The 19,089-nt window shown below is 47.4% G+C and overlaps 1 protein-coding gene across 2 annotated transcripts in view; it reads right to left on the minus strand.

The window, feature by feature from the left end:
• Positions 1-19,089, minus strand: part of PTPN14 (protein tyrosine phosphatase non-receptor type 14) — a 115,729-nt gene that overhangs the window by 10,714 nt on the left and 85,926 nt on the right. For both annotated transcript variants that reach the window (XM_079968490.1, XM_079968489.1), the window contains exons 11-17: positions 17,440-17,497; positions 16,803-16,881; positions 13,358-14,838; positions 10,466-10,609; positions 8,468-8,686; positions 4,040-4,168; positions 1,198-1,429 (exon numbers count right to left, since the gene is read on the minus strand). In XM_079968490.1, the coding sequence (XP_079824616.1) occupies positions 1,198-1,429; positions 4,040-4,168; positions 8,468-8,686; positions 10,466-10,609; positions 13,358-14,838; positions 16,803-16,881; positions 17,440-17,497 (2,342 nt within the window). The remainder of the gene's footprint in view (positions 1-1,197; positions 1,430-4,039; positions 4,169-8,467; positions 8,687-10,465; positions 10,610-13,357; positions 14,839-16,802; positions 16,882-17,439; positions 17,498-19,089) is intronic.

The following is a 19,089-nucleotide window of genomic DNA, read 5'->3' on the forward strand; positions in this document are numbered from 1 at the left end:
AGGCTGGCATATGGGGATATGCATCCCCCAGATTAGACTCAGCCGACTCCCAGTTGCTGATCCCTAGCATGCATGCTTTCCTCCTGCCCTGGTAGTGTCAAGGGAAACAAGGCAAACCCCTGGCAAAGTGTAACTTCTACACGAGGCCTACACACAATTGCACAACAAAGCTATTGACACAGTCAAGAAAATATTTTCCTCCCTTTTTGTTATTAATAGTTTTTCACATATTCTTTTTGACATACAGCTCCACTTTCGGTCCCTCTCCCTGGCCTGCACACATCCAAACATAACAATAACAACCAGGCAGAGGGCCTTCTCAGTAGTGGCGCCCGCCCTGTGGAATGGCCTCCCATCAGATGTTGAGGAAATAAACAACTATCTGACTTTCAGAAGACATCTGAAGACAGCCCTGTTTAGGGAAGTTTTTAATGTTTGATATTTTATCACATCATCATCATCATTATTATTATTCTGTTGGAAGCCACTCAGAGTGGGTGGGGTATAAATAAATTATTATTATTATTATTATTATTATTATTATTATTATTAATCTTCCCTACAACTAAAGCTCAGCAAATAAATGTCAGTATCATTATATATGTGTGTGTGTGTGTGTGTGTAAACACACACACACACACACACACACACACACACACATATTTTTATGTGTGTATATGTGTGTACGCAGGTGGCGCTGTGGGTTAAAGCCTCAGCGCCTAGGGCTTGCCGATCGAAAGGTCGGCGGTTCGAATCCCTGCGGCGGGGTGCGCTCCCGCTGCTCGGTCCCAGCGCCTGCCAACCTAGCAGTTCGAAAGCACCTCCGGGTGCAAGTAGATAAATAGGGACCGCTTACCAGCGGGAAGGTAAACGGCGTTTCCGTGTGCGGCTCTGGCTCGCCAGAGCAGCGATGTCACGCTGGCCACGTGACCCGGAAGTGTCTCCGGACAGCGCTGGCCCCTGGCCTCTTAAGTGAGATGGGCGCACAACCCCAGAGTCTGTCAAGACTGGCCCGTACGGGCAGGGGTACCTTTACCTTTACCTTTATGTGTGTATGCATAAGCAAATAGTTCTAAGGACCCACTCCAACATTTAATTCAACTTCACTGATGTCCTCACTCAAAACAAAAAGAAAGCACCCACATTTCAAATACACACACACACACACACACACACACACACACACACACAACTTACAGAGAAAGCCTTGTTCTTCTGGGCAACCGTGATCCGGCCAGTCGGTGTACTGCAAATGCCACACCGTTTTCTCCTGCCCTAGCAGAAGGTGCTTGACCTTGAGACCCGTAGTGGCATAGCAACCAGAATCGGTGCGGAATTTGGTGGTCACCTTGAACTTCCCGTAAGTGGCTGAGCTGTGCTTGGAGCCGAGTTTCGGCCAGTAGCGATGGCTCTTGGCTCTTCCTCTTTCCTGTCCCACAGCAAAAGGAAGGAGAAGCAAAAAAAAAATCAGCACGGTCCTGTTCTTACAGCCACAAGCCACTGTGAACAATGGGTATGCCTAAAAATCAAGTACAGTGCCAGTGTGGTTTAAAGCAGGGGTGGGAAAACTTCAGGAACGCAGGCCAGTCGTGGCCCTCCAGGCCTCAAAACTCTACCTAGGCTTCATCCATCTCTAGCCTTTCATCACACCCCAAGTGTTTTGCCTGGCTGGAATGTGTCCTTGAAAGTTTTGGCTCAGCAGACTCCAGTTGCTGATCCCTAGCATAAATGCTTTCCTCGTACCCCAGAAGCTGCTGTAGGGTCAAGGGAAACTGGGCAAAACCCTGGCAAAGTGTAACTTCTACGCAAACTGACCCCTTCTCCCTCAGGGCACCATGATAAAGCTGGTGCCACCAACCAGTGAAGACTTCACAGCTAGAGAACAAGTGAAGTCAAGCACAGTCTCACACACCCTTAGGCACACCTGTATGGACTGTACATGCCGCAAGCAAAATCTGAAGACTCGTGTAAAGGAATTAAGAGAATGGCTCGAAACATCCCATAATTGTTCACAGTCCCAAAATGTGTGTTCAGGCCAATAACTGCACAACAACATGCAGCCTCAAATGATGCTGTGTGCTCCAGACAAAGCATTTCTAGTGTGTGTTTACAGCACTGCACAGAAAATATCACAGATGCGCTTCGTTGTGGGGGCTAACAACAAACCCAAAGTTCAAGCAACCACCTCAGGGCATCATGTTATAGTCTCCCAGAAAATAGCTGAGTGAGGACATCAGAGGAAAATGGGGAGCGGGAAAGGGACTGATCCTATTTGACTGTTTCCCCATGAACATCTCCCTTGCCTCCGTGCATCCTGGGGTTCCAGGAGTGCCCTCTTATCACGGAGTGTGCATTCATACTGCAATTACTGTCTGCAAATTTCCACCGTCTCAGGACAGTGGAGATTCCTCGTCGTTTCCAAGCATCATAAAAGCCATAATACAAATGCTTGCATATAATCAGAGTTCAGGTCATAAGACAACCCCGTTGCCTGCCGCCGCTTAGAAAGAGGCTTTCTCTGTGGTCAGATTACTCTAACTGTGCATTTAATGGACTCTTGCTCCCCCTTCTGAACAGCTGATAGTGCTAAATGTTTAAAATGGGGAAAATCGGGCCACACTATTTAAACAGAACAGCTGTTCCTGTGTGCCTGTAAAGGCAGCAGAGTTCTGAACAGGATGCAGGGCTGGTTACTTGTGTGTGCCAGGTTTATAGCACAACATACAGTTGTGGGATTACAACAGAAATAACTGTTTTGCTTGGCATGGGAATAAAGGCGATTTCTTCTCTCTTTTTACTGGATACTTTAACTGGAACAACAACTTCTGATGTATTCGCAGCTGATAAGGATGCTAGTAATGCAGAGGTGGCCTTGGATGGGTTGAGAATCTCATTCTTCTCAAATAAGGGCAGCTTTGTGTTCTCAGAATTCACTGCTTTGTTTGGCATGCAGCAATCTTCTAATGGAGCTAAACTTCCATCATTACACTGTGCGGCCAGCTAGACTGATACAAACAAGGTTGTAAGGGGTTGAGTCATCCCAGGCAGAGGTTCAAAGGAAGTTTGAAAAACAAAACAGCAAACAGGAGAGCAAAAGGACCGGCAGAGAGAAGCAGATTGTCATGGAGAGCGCTTCCTATATCTTCAAAACATGCACGCAACTATTTGAACCTCCCTTAGCGTACACAAGATAAAACATGGTCCAATCTCAAGAGTGGCTCTCGCTCTTATCCTCTAGCACAGGACAAGCTGATCAAAGGGTAGAGAGCAAGCCCACAGAGGCCCAAGGAATGCACGCTCTCAGGTTTGAACTAGGACTGGGTGGGGAAGAGAAAATGCAAGCAAACAAAACATCTCTGAATGTACTGCCTATATCTGCAGTGAGGGTCGACCTGAGGTCGGTGGCAGGCCCACTTGGATGAATGCCATTTCAAGAGGTGCTCTGAGGGGACAGCTCATTACCACCAGGACTTTTGTGGTCGTGATGGTGCAGTGAGCAACTCCCGCCCCCCCCAGTGGTGGACTTTGGGGCCTCAAATTTCAGTGGCGCCCTGTATAACGTCAAATCCCCCCCCCCCCGCCTTCCATTCTACACCACAGTTGTGGTGCCCCTGCAGCACCCCAAGGCTTCACTCCCAGTGCCACCAAACCAGTCATGCTCCCCTTGAATCCCTGCAACGGGGTGAGCTCCCGTTGCTCGGTCCCTGCTCCTGCCAACCTAGCAGTTTGAAAGCACGTCAAAGTGCAAGTAGATAAATAGGTACCACTCCAGCAGGAAAGTAAACGGCATTTCTGTGCGTTGCTCTGGTTCGCCAGAAGCAGCTTAGTCATGCTGGCCACATGACCCAAAAGCTGTACGCCAGCTCCCTCGGCCAATAAAGCAAGATGAGTGCCGCAACCCCAGAGTCAGTCAAGACTGGACCTAATGGTAGGGGTCCTTTTATCTTTATCTTTATACACCTTACAGAGGTACAATTTCCAGAGTTCCCCGTGAAGAGGACTCTGGAGATTTGTTAGCATGCAACCACATATTACATACCTCCTCTGCTGTCACCATGGCTATCACATTCACCCCTTCTTCCCACACCATTTGCCAGAAATCATGACATGTTTGTGGCAAAGGTCCTTGTGTGGCTATGTAGTGCCATTCTTCTCCACCCACTGTAACCTGGGGTAGAGAGAGAGAAAGAGAGAACAATAGATTACTATAAAATTCATGCCACAATTGAGCATCTTCACCTCTCTCTTTCTGCCATAGCAACTATGCATAGTTAGGGAAGGGCCTTAGCTCACTGGTAGAGCTTCTACTTTGCACGCATGAAGTCCAAGTTTCAATTCTTGAATCCCTGAAATCCTCAGGTCAAGCTGGTTCAAGATCCTGGAAAATAGCTGCCAGGACACTGGGAAACTATACCAATGAACCAATGGTTTGACTCAGTACCAGACACCTTCCTATGCTCTTCGTCATGAGCTCATAAAGGTTCGTGCTTATCAGTCAGCTTAACCCACTCACCCATCTTTGCTGCTGTTACAGCAACATGCAATTTTCTTACATGCACAAAACACGACCTTCTATTTATATTTTAGCATTAGGACATGGTTGGCTTAGCTTCAGAGGGCAATGTTGGAAACAAGGAAGCAACAGAAAATGGCCAGGGCTGTGGAGGAAAAATAACAGTCAATGCAGCATTCAGAACCCCTTTCCATCCCTCCTTTTTTTCAGATGAAATACCCAGAAAATACCCATTCTATAAATTTGCAGGGTAGAGGGGAGAAACCTGAATCAGAAGAAGCAGGTCTGCCTCTGGCACATGATTATGATTACGATGATGATAACAACAACAACAATTTATATGCCGCTCACCCAACTGAGTTGCCCCAGACACTCCAGGGCACTCTGGAGGGCTACCAACAAATTGAAACATTAAACACAGTAAAACACCACACATTAACAACTTCCCTATACGGGGCTGTCTTCTAAAAGTCAGATAGTTGTTTATTTCCTTCATATCTGATGGGAGGGAGTTCCACAGGGTGGGCAATGGGGGAGCCACCAGAAGGACACAGGAACTGGACCTCAGTGTCTGGGATGAATGATGGGGATAGAGATGCTCCTTCAGGTATACAGGGCCAAAGCCATTTAGCACCATCCCAAGATTCAAGGCCTATATAAACATGCTCCTGTGGTGAGCACATCATTATATGGTGTTTGTGTGTGAGCGAGATAGACATGTTTATTTCATCTGAGGTGAGAAACACCAAAGGCTGTTGAAAAACTAGTTAAGAATGATCCCAACAATTTCAGTGAGATTCAGAATCTGGACATAGGAACGCAAGTAGAGCCCTCCTTGAACAGGCCAAAGGCCCGTCTAGTCTAACATCCGGTTCTCATTGTGGACAACCAGATACCTATGGGAAGCCTACATGCAGGAATTGAGTTCAATGATACTTTCTCCACTTGCAATTTCCAGCAACTGGTATCCAAAAGCATAGCGTGTCTATACTCCAACAGCTCAAAAGTAAAGAGAAAGTTGTTTGCTGATGTGGAGATATGAGCGCACCCACTGAAAACAGATTTCTTCTTTTTTTAGCATACACAGACTGAAGGCATGTTAATCTTGACAGCCAGGATCAAAGCAAAAAAGGGAAAGGCAGACAACCCTACTGAAGATTGCAAGCTTGGGTCTAGCAGCGTAGGAGTCTGGGGCAAGATCTTATCGTAATTTTACGGGAGTTTTGCTCTGCCTGCCTCGCCGTGGTCCAACCGCCCAGCCTGCTGGCACAAGGCATGGACAAAAAACCCATAAATAGTCCAGAGGGAGTGCACAGCCTGGAACGCGGCAGCACACTGCAGCCCCGACTGCAGGATATTAAAAATTGATAACTGGGTGAAAAACACTCGCTGCGTGGCAGAGGTAAAAATCTGCAGATGCAATTTCACCTTCTGAGCAAAAGAACATCTGCTTGGCTTCTGCAACAGCCCCTTGGAAGAGGGGGAGGGGGGAAGTGCTGGCAGCACACAGGGTTGTATACTACTAAGCATCAGCACATGTCGCTACATGCGCTACAGAACAATGTGGGTACGTCCGAGGCTGACACACAAGATGAAATATGAACTCTTAAAGCTGGCTGGGGAGAATTCTTTCTGGGCCCCTGCCACCTGATGGAGCAAAATTATGCTCTCAGAAATAATTTGTCCTCCCCCCCCCCATGGATGGGGGGGCGGGGAATTCAGATTCCGTAATCAGTCATCCAAGCTGAGGTAGGTTGTGCCAAAAACACACAGTATCTGCTACCCACCAGATCTTTTGGCAGTAATTTGACAGGGTTCTGGTTTTAGAGAGGTGTTTTGACTCAACAAGGGCTTAGCGTTGTAAATTTATGACCAAACCAAGCTTGGAACTTGGTACGGATGTCTTGCAGCCAAGATATGCTCATAATTTAATACTGTTTTGACCAATGCAGAAAATGTTCATAAAAGCAGATCCGTTCAAGTTTTGTCAAATCACCCTTGACATTTCAGCCTGCTGGCCAAGGCTGGTGAGACTTAAAAGTCCCAACAGCATCTTCAGGGCCACAGATTCCTCACTCCTGACACAAAGAGGTTTGCTTCCAGAGCCACTCTCCTATAGGCCGTACAATTAAAGCGTATTTAAAGCACATTTCCGTCTCCCCTAAGAATTCTAGGAAGTGGAGTTTAATCCTCACAGAGCTACAACTCACAGCAAATTAACCAATTGTAGTTCTCAGGTTTCTTTGATAGGGGTTAAATGTGCCTTAAATGTACGGTGTGTACGGTAAAAGTAAAGGAAGTGGGTGGCACTGTGGTCTAAACCACTGAGTCTCTTGGGCTTGCCGATCAGAAGGTTGGCGGTTCGAATCCTCGTAATGGGGTGGGCTCCCATTGCTCTGTAACAGCTTCTGCCAACCTAGCAGTTCAAAAGCATACCAGTGCAAGTAGATGGTGTGTACACAGCTATAGTGGTTAAGAGTCCTGGATGTGGAGGGACAGGAGAGACCCAGATGCAATTCCCCAACTCAGCCATCAAGCTTACTGTATAACCCTGGGCCAGTCATTCCCTCTCTACTTAACCTACCTTGCAAGGTAATTAGGATAAAACAGAAGGGAGAAGGGTCACGAATGCCACCCAAATCTACCTTCCTTTCACAGATTGTTCAGCTTTTCCAAATTCACGGTACAAAACGTAGGGACGGCATAGGGCCAGGGTCTGAGCAGAGTTCAAAGCAAGGTTCAGCCATGGACTGAGGATGGCACAGATTTTCCTTTGCAGACAGCACCTAGGCTAGAACCCAGGGTGCCTTATTGGGCTCAAGGCAAAAGACTTTACAGAACCTGCAGCACTCGCACAGCTTTCCAGCCTGTTTTTAACTTTTGTTCCAAGACACTCAGAGTAACAGGAATGAATAACTGATAATACCTGCACTGGTGGAATCTGGGCAACATGCAAATAATGATAATGATAATAATAATAATAATAATAATAATAATAATAATAATAATAATAATAATAATAATAATAATTTATTTATACCCCGCCCACCTGGCTGGGCTTCCCCAGCCAAATCTACTTGTACCAGGAATCTTTGTGCATGCTCTGAGTGAATTATGAAAACCACAGGTTTTTCCCCCCCACCAGACTCACAAAGTGTCCTCAAGGAAGCCTGCTGTCTTCGCTTACAAAAGAGGAACATAACAATGTGATCCTACTCATGTTTGCTCAGGGCCACTGGGAGGTTGCCACTCAGAAGAACATCATGGCAAACAGGAGATCAACCTGGCCCTATTCCCTGGTCACGGAGGGAGAAGCTGCACTTGGCTTCAGCTGACAGCTGCCCCAGGACTGCACAGCTGAAGGGCAGCACACCCTCGCCCCTGGCTTTGGCCGCGGGACTGAAGGAACCTGGACCCAGGAAGAACAGTATGGCAAAGGGAGACTAACGTGGCCGCATTCATCAGCCAAAGAACAGAGCTTGCTTCCCCCTACCTTCCCTGCCAGAAATAACACTGGTGAACTGGGGCTCCGAGTTTGCTTTTTTCCTCCTCCCTCCCAAGTCCCTTTTCCCTTTGTGCTGTTGCCTCTACATTGTAAGCCTGAGGGAAGGGACCGTCTTATTAATGATTGCTTTCAGCTGCTTTGTGTGGCTGAAGAGCAGGGTGAAAAGAAAAAAAGAAGGAAAGCCTTGTGTCAGCCCAAGTTGAGTCACGGAATAAGGTTATTGTGAGGACGAAGAAAGGTTAAGGCGGGAGAGGCACTATTCATGTTTAAAAAATGTTTAACAAATTATAATGATTACAATCCTGTGACGACAGGCATGGTTTGTATATAGGTTAATGGAGGCTGAGAAGAGCGTCTGGGGACTGGCCAGCCCGGTGAGTTGGCCTCCCAAGTTCAAGCCCAGCCTTCCTACCCACAAAGGCAGTTTCTTTCCTTCCCCCAGTCTTTACCTTTATGTGTGAGGCGTTGATGTAGCCCGTGTTGTTTTCTTTGGTTGGGACGAGCTCCACGCGGTTCTCCTCATACGGAATAACTTCTCGGACACGGTTGCGCTCGGAGTTCTCCGGAAGCGTCGCTGTGGTAAAAACCCCGTCTGCCTTCCTCTTTGGAATCTGCTCATATTCAGTGAACACCATCCCCTCTTCTAGTTTCCTCCTCAGGATTTTGCACTATTTTAAATATAAAACAAAACAAAACAAAAACACAAAAGAGGGCATTCTATTCAAAAGTGATTCCTCATATAAAATACAGTCAAACCTCGGGTTACAGACGCTTCAGGTTCTGCGTTTTCGGGTTGAGCAAGCACTGTGCCAAACACGGAAATACCAGAACGGGTTACTTCCGGGTTTTGGCGCTTGCGCATGCGCAAAAGTGCTAAATCGTACTTTGCGCATGCGCAGAAGCACTGAATTGCGATCTGCACGTGCGCAGACGTGGTGCTGCGGATTGCGAACGCTGCGGGTTGCGAACATGCCTCCCACACAGATCACATTTGCAACCCGAGCGTCCACTGTACTACAGTTGCTTGTCTTTCAATGATGAGATAAATAATCAGAGGAGGGCCCCCCCCCCCAAGAATGCTAAGGGTTGTCTATTTCTTCCATCTTGCCTGCATTAAACTCTCTACCAGAGTTACGTTCTCTATAGGGTGGGGTAGGGAGGTATTTTACAGATGACGCCATAATCCAAAACTCCTGATCTATCCCACCTGTTTCACATAGAAGACAGTTGGGAAGAAGTAGACACTTGAGGCCAAAGGACCATTCAAAGAACGAAGAGGTGAAATCAATAATCACCACATCCCCAATTACTTTCTCTGACTGTAACATGGGGGGGCGGGGCGGGGGGAGAGTGGAGCCATTTTAAAAACCCTTTCATTTCCCAGGGGATGAAAAAAAATTGCATGGTCCACCAGATCAAAATCTGGTGAGAAGTTTAGGAAGACCAGCAGGGCCGAATTGGCTGTGTTGATCTTTAGATGGAAATAGTCTGAAAAGGCCAGAGTCTCAGTCTTACAATGTAAGGACCTTTGGTCATGGGAACATCCTCGATGAACACTATACATTTCAAGCACATCCGATATTAGCGTAATCACACATACATGTGCCACACCCGGAAGTGACTAAAAATGTCACAGAAAAGAGGGGAACAGGGTGTTTTCAGGCTTTTTCAATTGTGTTTCAAATATACGCAATTTCACTTGAACACGAAGTGCCTTGGAACGTAACCCCTGCATAAATTGGGAGTTGCCTGTACTCATAGTTATGACCACAGCTAAATAATGATGGTTGTGCTTGATTGTGCAAACACTTCGTGAAAGACTTAAGGGCATTGAAGCTGTAACAGTGACAGCCAAATGGTTGCGAACACAGGAACCAAGGGAACTGGACATTGGGGCAACATTGTTCCTACAGTAGTGTCTAAATTTCAAGGGAAATGACAGCACTGAGTGAAAGTCTGTGAAACCCTGGTGCACATTTGCACACGTGGGTGCGTCCATATTGTGTAAGTGAGAAAACAAAACCATTAACCCACTAACAAGTACTGTGGGTGTGCTGATAACAGCTGCCTAAGTCAGTCTCCATTTATTTTACTTTTATCCTACAAAAACATGCTTATGGAACAACAAATGTCTACAGGTGTGTACATTTCATTTATTCCAATACCCTTCGGTGCTTATGGAGACTTCTGTGGGCAAAATACTCTTCTGTTGTGAGGCAGAGGTTTTGCACAAGGGCTCATGGCTGAGGTAAGATTTGCATGAGCCAGCTCTGTCCCCAGTTACATGCATCCTCATGTTACACCAGCAGTCTTATGCACAGTCGTGATCTCTGCAGCCGTGTGCTAACCGGGGCATTGCAATACATCACCTGGTTTTTAATACTTCAGAAGCCGTTGCCGACAGAAACCAAAATGGCGGCCCTTTGTTTTGCTAGTCCTATTCTTACCCGCTCATCCATTGGCACCTTGACTGCTTCATCCTGGCTGTCCTCAGGCACTGGAACTCGAGCGACTGAGAGACCGTTGAGCGCTGCCAACATCAAGGGCCTCTTCTGGGCCTCCAGGCCTGCCATCTTCTGTTTCTCTAGATACTTTTGGCAAGAAAAGGCATGCTTTCATCTCGGGGTGATTAGAAATAATGCCAGCAGAATGTTGGAATGCCTTTTTAATCTCCCACAAAATCTACAACTCCGGCCGAGGAGTGCAGATGACGGCCATTAGCAGAGCAAATCCAAATGCGTCTCCTAAACTTCCTATTATTTCCCCGGGGGGCCTGTTCCTACATGAGTGCAGAGCTTTAATTTCAAAGGAACAGTCCCACGATACAGGGGACCGGCTATCAAAAACAGGCGTCTCTCTCTCTCTCTCTCCCTCCCACCCCCCTTGCGTGCTGTGTTTGTGTTTGTGTGTGTTTGTGTGTGTGTGTGTAAATGTTAGGCACAGAGTGAGCCGCATCAAGCAAGCCAAACAAACCACAAAGATGATACATAAGCCCAGGCTGGTGGCGGATTTTTAAACAGCATTGTTACATTGAAATTAGTACAATGGGCTCTGTTGAGCGTAAAGTGAATAAATACGGATCCAACGCCCACCCCACCTCCAATTCAAGAAAAGGCCAATTGGAAATGCTCCGTTGCCACCAGGTAGAGGTGTTGTGGAAGGGAGCAAAATTGTGACATGTAAAACGAGAACGTTTCAAAGCTCTAAAATGAGTTAAATTATTCTTTTGTTTGTGCGTTTTCCCCTGCCTCTAAATTTACTTCCAAATGTGGGTTCAACATTCAGAAGCACCATCAATTCTCCTAAAACTAAGGGCGAACAAAGCACTTTCTCGACCTACGTTTTAATTGCTGTGTTTTAAACAGGACTGTTTTACTCCATATTTTAATTATGGTTTTTTTATAATAAAAAAAACCAACACGCTTGTGCAATTGGTTTTTGTACTTGTAAACCACTTAGAAGCTGGTTTCAGCATTTAGCAGCTTATTAATTTATTATTCTTAAGAAAAATAACAAATTGTTAATTTTCACTGCCTTCCTTCTGAATGGACTCTTCTGTGACCTTTTGAATGACAAGGGTCACTACCAATTGGGGAGCACCCAGTGGTGGCTCCACCCATAGTGTGTCCTCTGCCAATCACAGCCCCTTAGATGGTTGATATTGGGGGAAGGCGCTCTTCTCGGCTCTGCAATCGCTCAGTGGGGCTAAGGAATAGCTGCAAGCCAAATCCAGGTGTTTCCAGGAAAGCTGCTCTTACGGCACTCCCCAAGCCTTATCGCCTCATCATCCTCTGTAGTTGGCAGGAGCATATAACTTGGGTGTTTCCAGATCTGTAAGAGGCAATGCATTTCTGTCTAGTTGCTTCTGGCTGACCTGGAAACTGCATAAACTAAGGAATTATGCTCTTGGGAGTGGCTGTGGAAGAAAACCTTGCCCTAAAATGAATTAATATTCTTCAGTGTGGGTAGCTTTTGATGGTGAGGGGGGAAGAGAGAGAGATTGGAAGTGAGATAATGACTTCAGCTATTTTGTATTTTTGTCTGTACTTGATGAAAGAGTCAAGGCCTCCTTCTGCTCCAGCCTTTCATTCAGGACAATGGAGTGTGTTAAGTTGAAATAAATAGGAGTTAAAAGGTTCTTCAGGGTGGTTGAATCTTTGTTTGCAAAGCCTCCTTACAAAATTACTTGTTCAGCCTTTAACTGTATTTGACAGAGGCTGAGTTCAGCTGTAAACTGAGCCCATGGTTTGTTTTAATAGCTAGTTTTATTCTTCTTTCAACGAACCATCATTTAAACTAACTATAGTTTGTCCTTTTTGGATACAACAGTAAGTTCTGGTCAGTGAAAAACTGTAAAGGTGCTGCTATTTCCTCATTGCAGTTGTGTATAGAGAAGAGAGGAAAGGAGGAACATGCAAGCCCAAGGTCCACGTCTGCTCATTCACATAATACTGAACTATGGTTTAGCATCACTCCAGAAACAGGACCAGTGGCTGTACCCAAGTATGCTCACAAACAATGGTTTGCTTGGAGCCGACAAACCAGGATCAAGAACCGCAGTTTGAAGCTGATTTGCACACAAATAATTTGTGCTAATTCTGGTTTGTTGTTGAATTCACAGACAACTGACAAACCACAGCTAGGACCTCAAGAGGTTTCTGCACCATGGAGCTAGGAGTTAACTGATGAAACTGAGTTCTGAGTGGGTGGGAAATGAAAATCAGGCAAGCAGCTCCAAACCATGGCTGCCTATTGTATACTTCCTCAAACTATGGTGGGGCTTAATTATGGCTGGCACGCTGGCACAGTGCCTGAATCTGAGTCATTACATGTGAAGCTCTTATACCTTAGAGGCATGATTAGGAGCTCTGAACCCAGCATGGCAGAACAACAAGAAGAAGGTATGCAACAGAGTCAAGTGCTGTGAACAGCACCTCGAGAATCTCAGCATCATTCTTTAAATTAAGTTTCTAGCCAGTATGATTACAATCTCAACTTTTACTAAAGCTACATTCTTGATCTGACCTCTTGACAGCCAACACGATTAAAGAATGGCGTTGACTTTACCTCTCCTTTTAAGACTGTCTAGCTCAGTGTTTCCCAAACTTGGGTCCCCAGCTCTTTTTGGACTACAATTCCCATCGTCCCTGACCACTGGTCCTGCTAGCTAGGGATGATGGGAGTTGTAGTCCAAAAACAGCTGGAGACCCAAGTTTGGGAAACACTGGTCTAGTCTTTCAATGGCTCTGCAAAACTTTTTTTTTTTTTAATCTATTGTAGCAGTTTGATTCAGAGATTCCACTCCACCCCACCTATGTGCTAATTGAAAATATACTTACCCTCATCTCTCTTTCTATGATACTGTCTTCAATCGAAAACATTTCCGACACGGGCCTCTCCTTCACTGGCTCTTTCTTGACTCTTTCCTTTACACTTGTGAGGTCCGGTTCGGAGATGGATGGGCCGAGCGAGGACCCATTGACTGACGCCTGATCAGTCCGAGATATGCTGATGGCTTTTGCAGGACCCGGCCTGACAGCCCTGGCTCGAGAGGCAGCCAGCAAAACGTTCGCCTGCTCATTCCTCAGGGCTCCGTTGCTGACGCTTTTCCTGGGGCCTGGATACTCAGGAGGAGGTTTGTTTGGTATCCTAGCCAAGGCGGCCTGCAGCTGAGCGCTGTACTCCACGTTTTCATGGAGCGCCGCCATGGAAGGCACCGATTCCGAAGCTTCTTCGTCCTCTTCGCTTTCGCTGCTGTGTATCAGCATTGTGGCGTCCGAGAAGGTCTTCTTGTGGTGGTAGTGAGGGAGCTGCTGGACCTCGTGAGCCCTGGGCACCACTTCCTCCTGCTGCACCTGCTCGCGCAATGTGTTCCTGCGCGGCAGGGGGGCATTGAGGCTCTTCAAAGCCATTGCCTCTATGCCGCGCACCATGTTGCTAATCACTTCCAAGCTGTGGCGCTTGTTGACGGCCGCGTGGTGCTTGACCGCCATAAGAGGCTCACTAACTTCCTGAAGAGATTGATGAACCACCGGGGAGCTGTCCTCTTGGAAAGTCTTTACCAGGAGCTGAACCTTGCGAGTGACCAGATCGGGGCTGCTGCCGCTGACATACTTGTGGCGGTGACTTGCGAGGTCGGGTGTGCTGGTGGCAGGACGGGGGCGCGGATATGGCGGTGGGGGCCTGAAAAGGTAGTTTTTTAATATGTGCGCCGTGCCACACCTCTGGTTGTTGGGGACTTGCATGTTGGCCAGTTCCGGGGTGCTAACGGTGTGGGAAATGGAACTGGCCGCTGCTTTCGTCTGCGCAGCGTTGATGGGGTTCACTTGCTCAGATGGCGCGGCGTGTTTTTTGTAAGTGCCCTGAGGCCCGTACGTAATGGCGTAAGGAGGCCTCTCCCGGATCTCCGGTTGACTGTACACAAGGTCTTTGGGTTGGTTGTACGCATGTGTGTTCCCAATGTTGAGGTTCCTCAAGGACTGGCTCTGGCTGTCTGGGTGGACAACCCCCCTCTTCATCTGCCTCATGACCGTCTCATAGTCTGGCGTCGGCCTATAGGAAGGCACGATGATCGCGCTGTGCCTATGGCTCGGGATGTAGTCCGCTCTCATTATGTCGCTCCCGGGGATGCTGAGGTTGGAGGACACCGGAGAAGCCTGGATGAAGTTCTGCGAGTGGTTGAGAGAGTTCATGCTCTGGGCGCTGCACACGCTGCCGTTGGGAACGTTGCCGTTCAAGTAGCTGAAGTCCATCGCGCACCTGTCCAAGCTGCTCTGAGATCTACAGTAAAACATATCTTCGTTTCCGTGAAAAATGCTGTCTGTGGGCAGGAGAAAGCGAGAAACGAACAAGAAACATCATGAGCAAACAGGCTAAAGACAGTGGAGTAAGAGATGAGAATGCAAGGCGGGTTTTTTGGACTAGCAACCTGTTCTGACAGTGGCCAACCAGATGCCTGTGGGGAGCCTGCAAACAGGAATGCAATTCCCAGCAAGTGGTATTCAGAGGCATATTGGGTCCGACAGTGGAGGCAGAACATTGCCATCATGGCAAGTAGGAGAGGTAAAGGTAAAGGGATCCCTGACCATTAGGTCCAGTTGTGACCGACTCTGGGGTTGCGGCGCTCATCTCACTTTACTGGCCGAGGGAGCTGGCATACAGCTTCCGGGTCATGTGGCCAGCATGGCGAAGCTACTTCTGGCGAACCAGAGCAGCACACGGAAACGCCGTTTACCTTCCCGCTGGATCGGTACCTATTTATCTACTTGCAATTTGTGCTTTCGAACTGCTAGGTTGGCAGGAGCAGGGACCGAGCAACAGGAGCTCACCCCGTCGCGGGGATTCAAACCGCCAACCTTCTGATCGGCAAGTCCTAGGCTCTGTGGTTTAACCCACAGCGCCACCCGCGTCCCTTAAGTAGGAGAGAGGGCCTTCCAAAACTCTGTTGACGACATTGCCGTCATGCCTGCACAAGCAGGGTCTCCCCACTGCTAGCTATGGAAGGGGAAAGGAGCCCAATGCACTCGTGGAACTGGCCATAGTCAGGAAGAAGAATGTGTCCAGCAGGGACAGAGCTACGAATCACTTCCTCTTCCATTAAGAAAATGCCAATGTTGTCACAAGCCAGCACACCCTTGCAGGAAATGACTCCCTAATGTGCACACGAATTGCCCATCCCTGCAAAAGTCTCCCCCAACGCAGAAGACTTTCTATAGGCACATCTCCCCAGATGTGTGAAGCAAACTGTCTCACCTCCACCACCACCTTGTTCATGTAAAGAGGAAGCCTGCTTGCTCATCTTAACGCACATGAGTGTAGTGAAATTTGTTGGTGGGGAGAGGATGCAAAACAGAACAAACACGCTTTTCCAAAATCAGCAAAACAGTGGGGTAGAATTAGAAGCTCTCAGCCTCTAGAGCAGGCAGAAATGACAGTGCAGAAATAGTAATGATCAGGGATGGTCTCTCCCCTAATCAACCCTCTCCCGCCAGACCCCTACCATTTAAAAATATTCTTCCTTCTCTCTCTCTCTCTCTCTCTCTCTCTCTCTCTCTCTCTGTGCAGCTTTGGATTTGGACACAATGAGAGAAGTGCAACCGGGCGGGGGAAGAAATACACTCCTGTTTGAAAGGTGTGGTATTTTCCCCCCTGACCATTAAGCCAATGCTTGGTGGGACAGCACATACCGCTTAAACAGCACAGTAACCAAGAGATTCAACTACTAACCAGGAGGTCTCTGGTTTCAATCTCACACCTGCCACAAGCCAAGTTGTTGGACTTAATGCAGACATGGGGAACTTTTGGCCCTCCAGATGTTGCTGAACTACAACTCCCATCAGCCCCTGGGAGAATGGCTGATGGCCAGGGATGACAGGGGGTGTAGTTCAGAGCAATATTCGGAGAGCCAAGGGTTCTCCACACCAGCCTTATGGCAAGGCACAGTCTCTAGTCCTCATCTATTTCTTGCGGATGTGTAACCATATTGTCCTGCCCTACAGTTTTATTACACAGGTAAGTGATATCAAGTTTCTGAAGTGCTTTGAAAAATCTAGGCAGGCTATACGTGAACAAGTGGGATCTGTAACAAAATGTTGCAGCATGGAATGCTTCTGTTTAAGGTTCCAGACACTCTTTCCCCTCTCCCTTCCACGTTCCGTTCCTTCTTCTCTCTACTCCCAGCAGCAGCCTGTCAGCATGACCAGCGCTTGACGACTTAATAGCCCTATCAATGTATTATTTACTATTGCGGTTGTTGTTTTTAGTCATAATATTTGTGATAAATACCTTGTGAATTGTGAGTTTCCGTGTAGTGCTCACCACACTGGAGGTGCATAGGTGGCATAATAAATGGGTGTTGCCTTGGCTAAAATACAAAAAGGAAAAAAAAATGCAATTTGACACAGAGTTATAGGAAACAGTCTCCTCATGATTCAGAAGCCTTGGTCCAGCTAGGTCAATATTGTCTACACTGACTGGCAGCGGCTTCCCAGGTTTCAGGCAGGGAAATTCTCCAAGCCATACCTGGAGCTGCCAGTGTTTGTACCTGGGACATAGCTCAACCACTGAGCTATGGCCCTTCCCCAAATATTCACCCCCCCCCCGAGAAAACATTTAATGACAGGAGTCTTGTACTGACTTTTCAAGTAATCTTTCCACAAAACACTGCTATGCTATAACTATACTACAGATCAGGCGCAGGCAAACTCGCCCCCCCAGATGTTTTGGGACTACAACTCCCATCTTCCCTGACCATTGGTCCTGTTAGCTAGGGATGATGGGAGTTGTAGTCCGAAAACATCTGGAGGGCCGAGTTTGCCTATGCCTGCTATAGATTTCTGTAGTTATAAAAAGAGTGCTAGATTTCTTCCCCCACTTCCTTGGTGCTTGTTGTTTAGCTTGTCACTTATCCCAAGATATTTACCAAGGATGATCGACTCCAGGTGGGCCGCCGCCTAATAGGAGGAGGGGAATTTGATTGTCTGTGGGAGGAAAAAAAATGAAGGGCTATTTTTTAAATAAATGTCATTTTGAATAAGAATGTACACATCATACTGTTAACTTCCAGTGTTTTCTATGCGAGGTATCGGGAGAATCTGGAAGGCGGGACCCCAGAAATATGTCCTGTGACAGGAACTCTGGATAAATGATATCGGCAAAATACCAGCTATGGGAAAGGCTTAAATGAGAGGCCTTTGGGTAAGCCAGTGGGGTAAGCTTAGGACGTGTAAAAAAAATTATCCTGAAAATGCAAGGAGGGGAGGAGTGAAAGGGAAAGAACTAAAGCAATTTGAGAAATGAGGATTGGGAACACAAGACTGTTCAACGTGGTTTAGGCAAGGAAGAAAACAAGAATCTGGGAGCAAGCAAGTCACTCAACAGGCAATGCACACACACAAGCCAAGAGAGGAAATATTAAATAAGTGCTGGGCATGATGCTAGAATAGCAGGATGCATGGCGGGAGAACTTAAGAAGAAATTATGCTAGAACGGAGGAAGAGAGCAAATGAAAGAAAAAAGCATTCACAAGACAGAGCAGGAGTAAAGTGCTTACGTGTAGAGAAGAAAGGTGGAATTTCTCCTCTTACATTTTCTGATCTGGTGAACGACGTTATGTGCAATTAGAAAATACGACAGACAAGAAGAAATGCAAACAACAGAGCCATTTTCAAAAAAGCACAGACTAGAGGGGGGAAAGGTTTTCGGCTAGCAGTCACAGGCCTTGAATAGTCTTCTAAGAGAACGATTAAACCCATGTCTTACTTTATTGATTTTTGAAGGCATCGCCCATGCCTTAGGCAAGGCCGCAAAGGCAGTCAACCACAACCAAAACGGAAATACAGCATAAAACACAACAAAACTAGAAAAAGATGAGAGATACCAAATAATATAACCTGCCAACCAATAAGTGGAAGCAGGGCAAAGCCATCTTGCAGCCGCCATGAACATTTATAAATGGGAATAGAAGGGGCAGGGAATGGCAGCCCAGAGAACATTCTCTGTGGCAACTCCTAAATTGTGGAACTACCGTATTTTTCGCCCCATAGGGCGCACCGGCCCATAAGGCGCACCTAGTTTTTTGGGGGGGAAATAAAGAAAAAAATTTATTTCCCCCCCCAAGGCGCGAGGCTGGGGCGGGGGAAGCCTGGGCTTCCCCCGACCCCAGCCCCCAGAACAGGGAGCTCTGCGCAAGCCGGGGGAGCCCTCCTGCGGCTTGCACGGAGCTACCCGAAGCCCCGGCGCGACTGCTCAGCGCGCCAGGGCTTCGGGATAAGAGGCAGCTCTGCGCAAGCCGTGGGAGCCCGGGGGGAACTCCTGCGGGCTCCCGCGGCTTGCGCAGAGCTTCCTGAAGCCTGGAGAGGGAGAGGGGTCGGTGCGCACCGACCCCTCTCGCTCTCCAGGCTTCAGCGAAAGCCTGCATTCGCCCCATAGGACGCACACACATTTCCCCTTCATTTTTGGAGGGGAAAAAGTGTGTCCTATGGGGCGAAAAATACGGTACCTCCTCACAGAGGCCCATCTAGCAACATCATTATATGGATTCCACTGAACACTGAAGACATAGCTTTTGGCC

This window comes from Podarcis cretensis, assembly GCF_951804945.1.
Source record: "Podarcis cretensis genome assembly, chromosome: 3".
Lineage (NCBI taxonomy): Eukaryota > Metazoa > Chordata > Lepidosauria > Squamata > Lacertidae > Podarcis > Podarcis cretensis.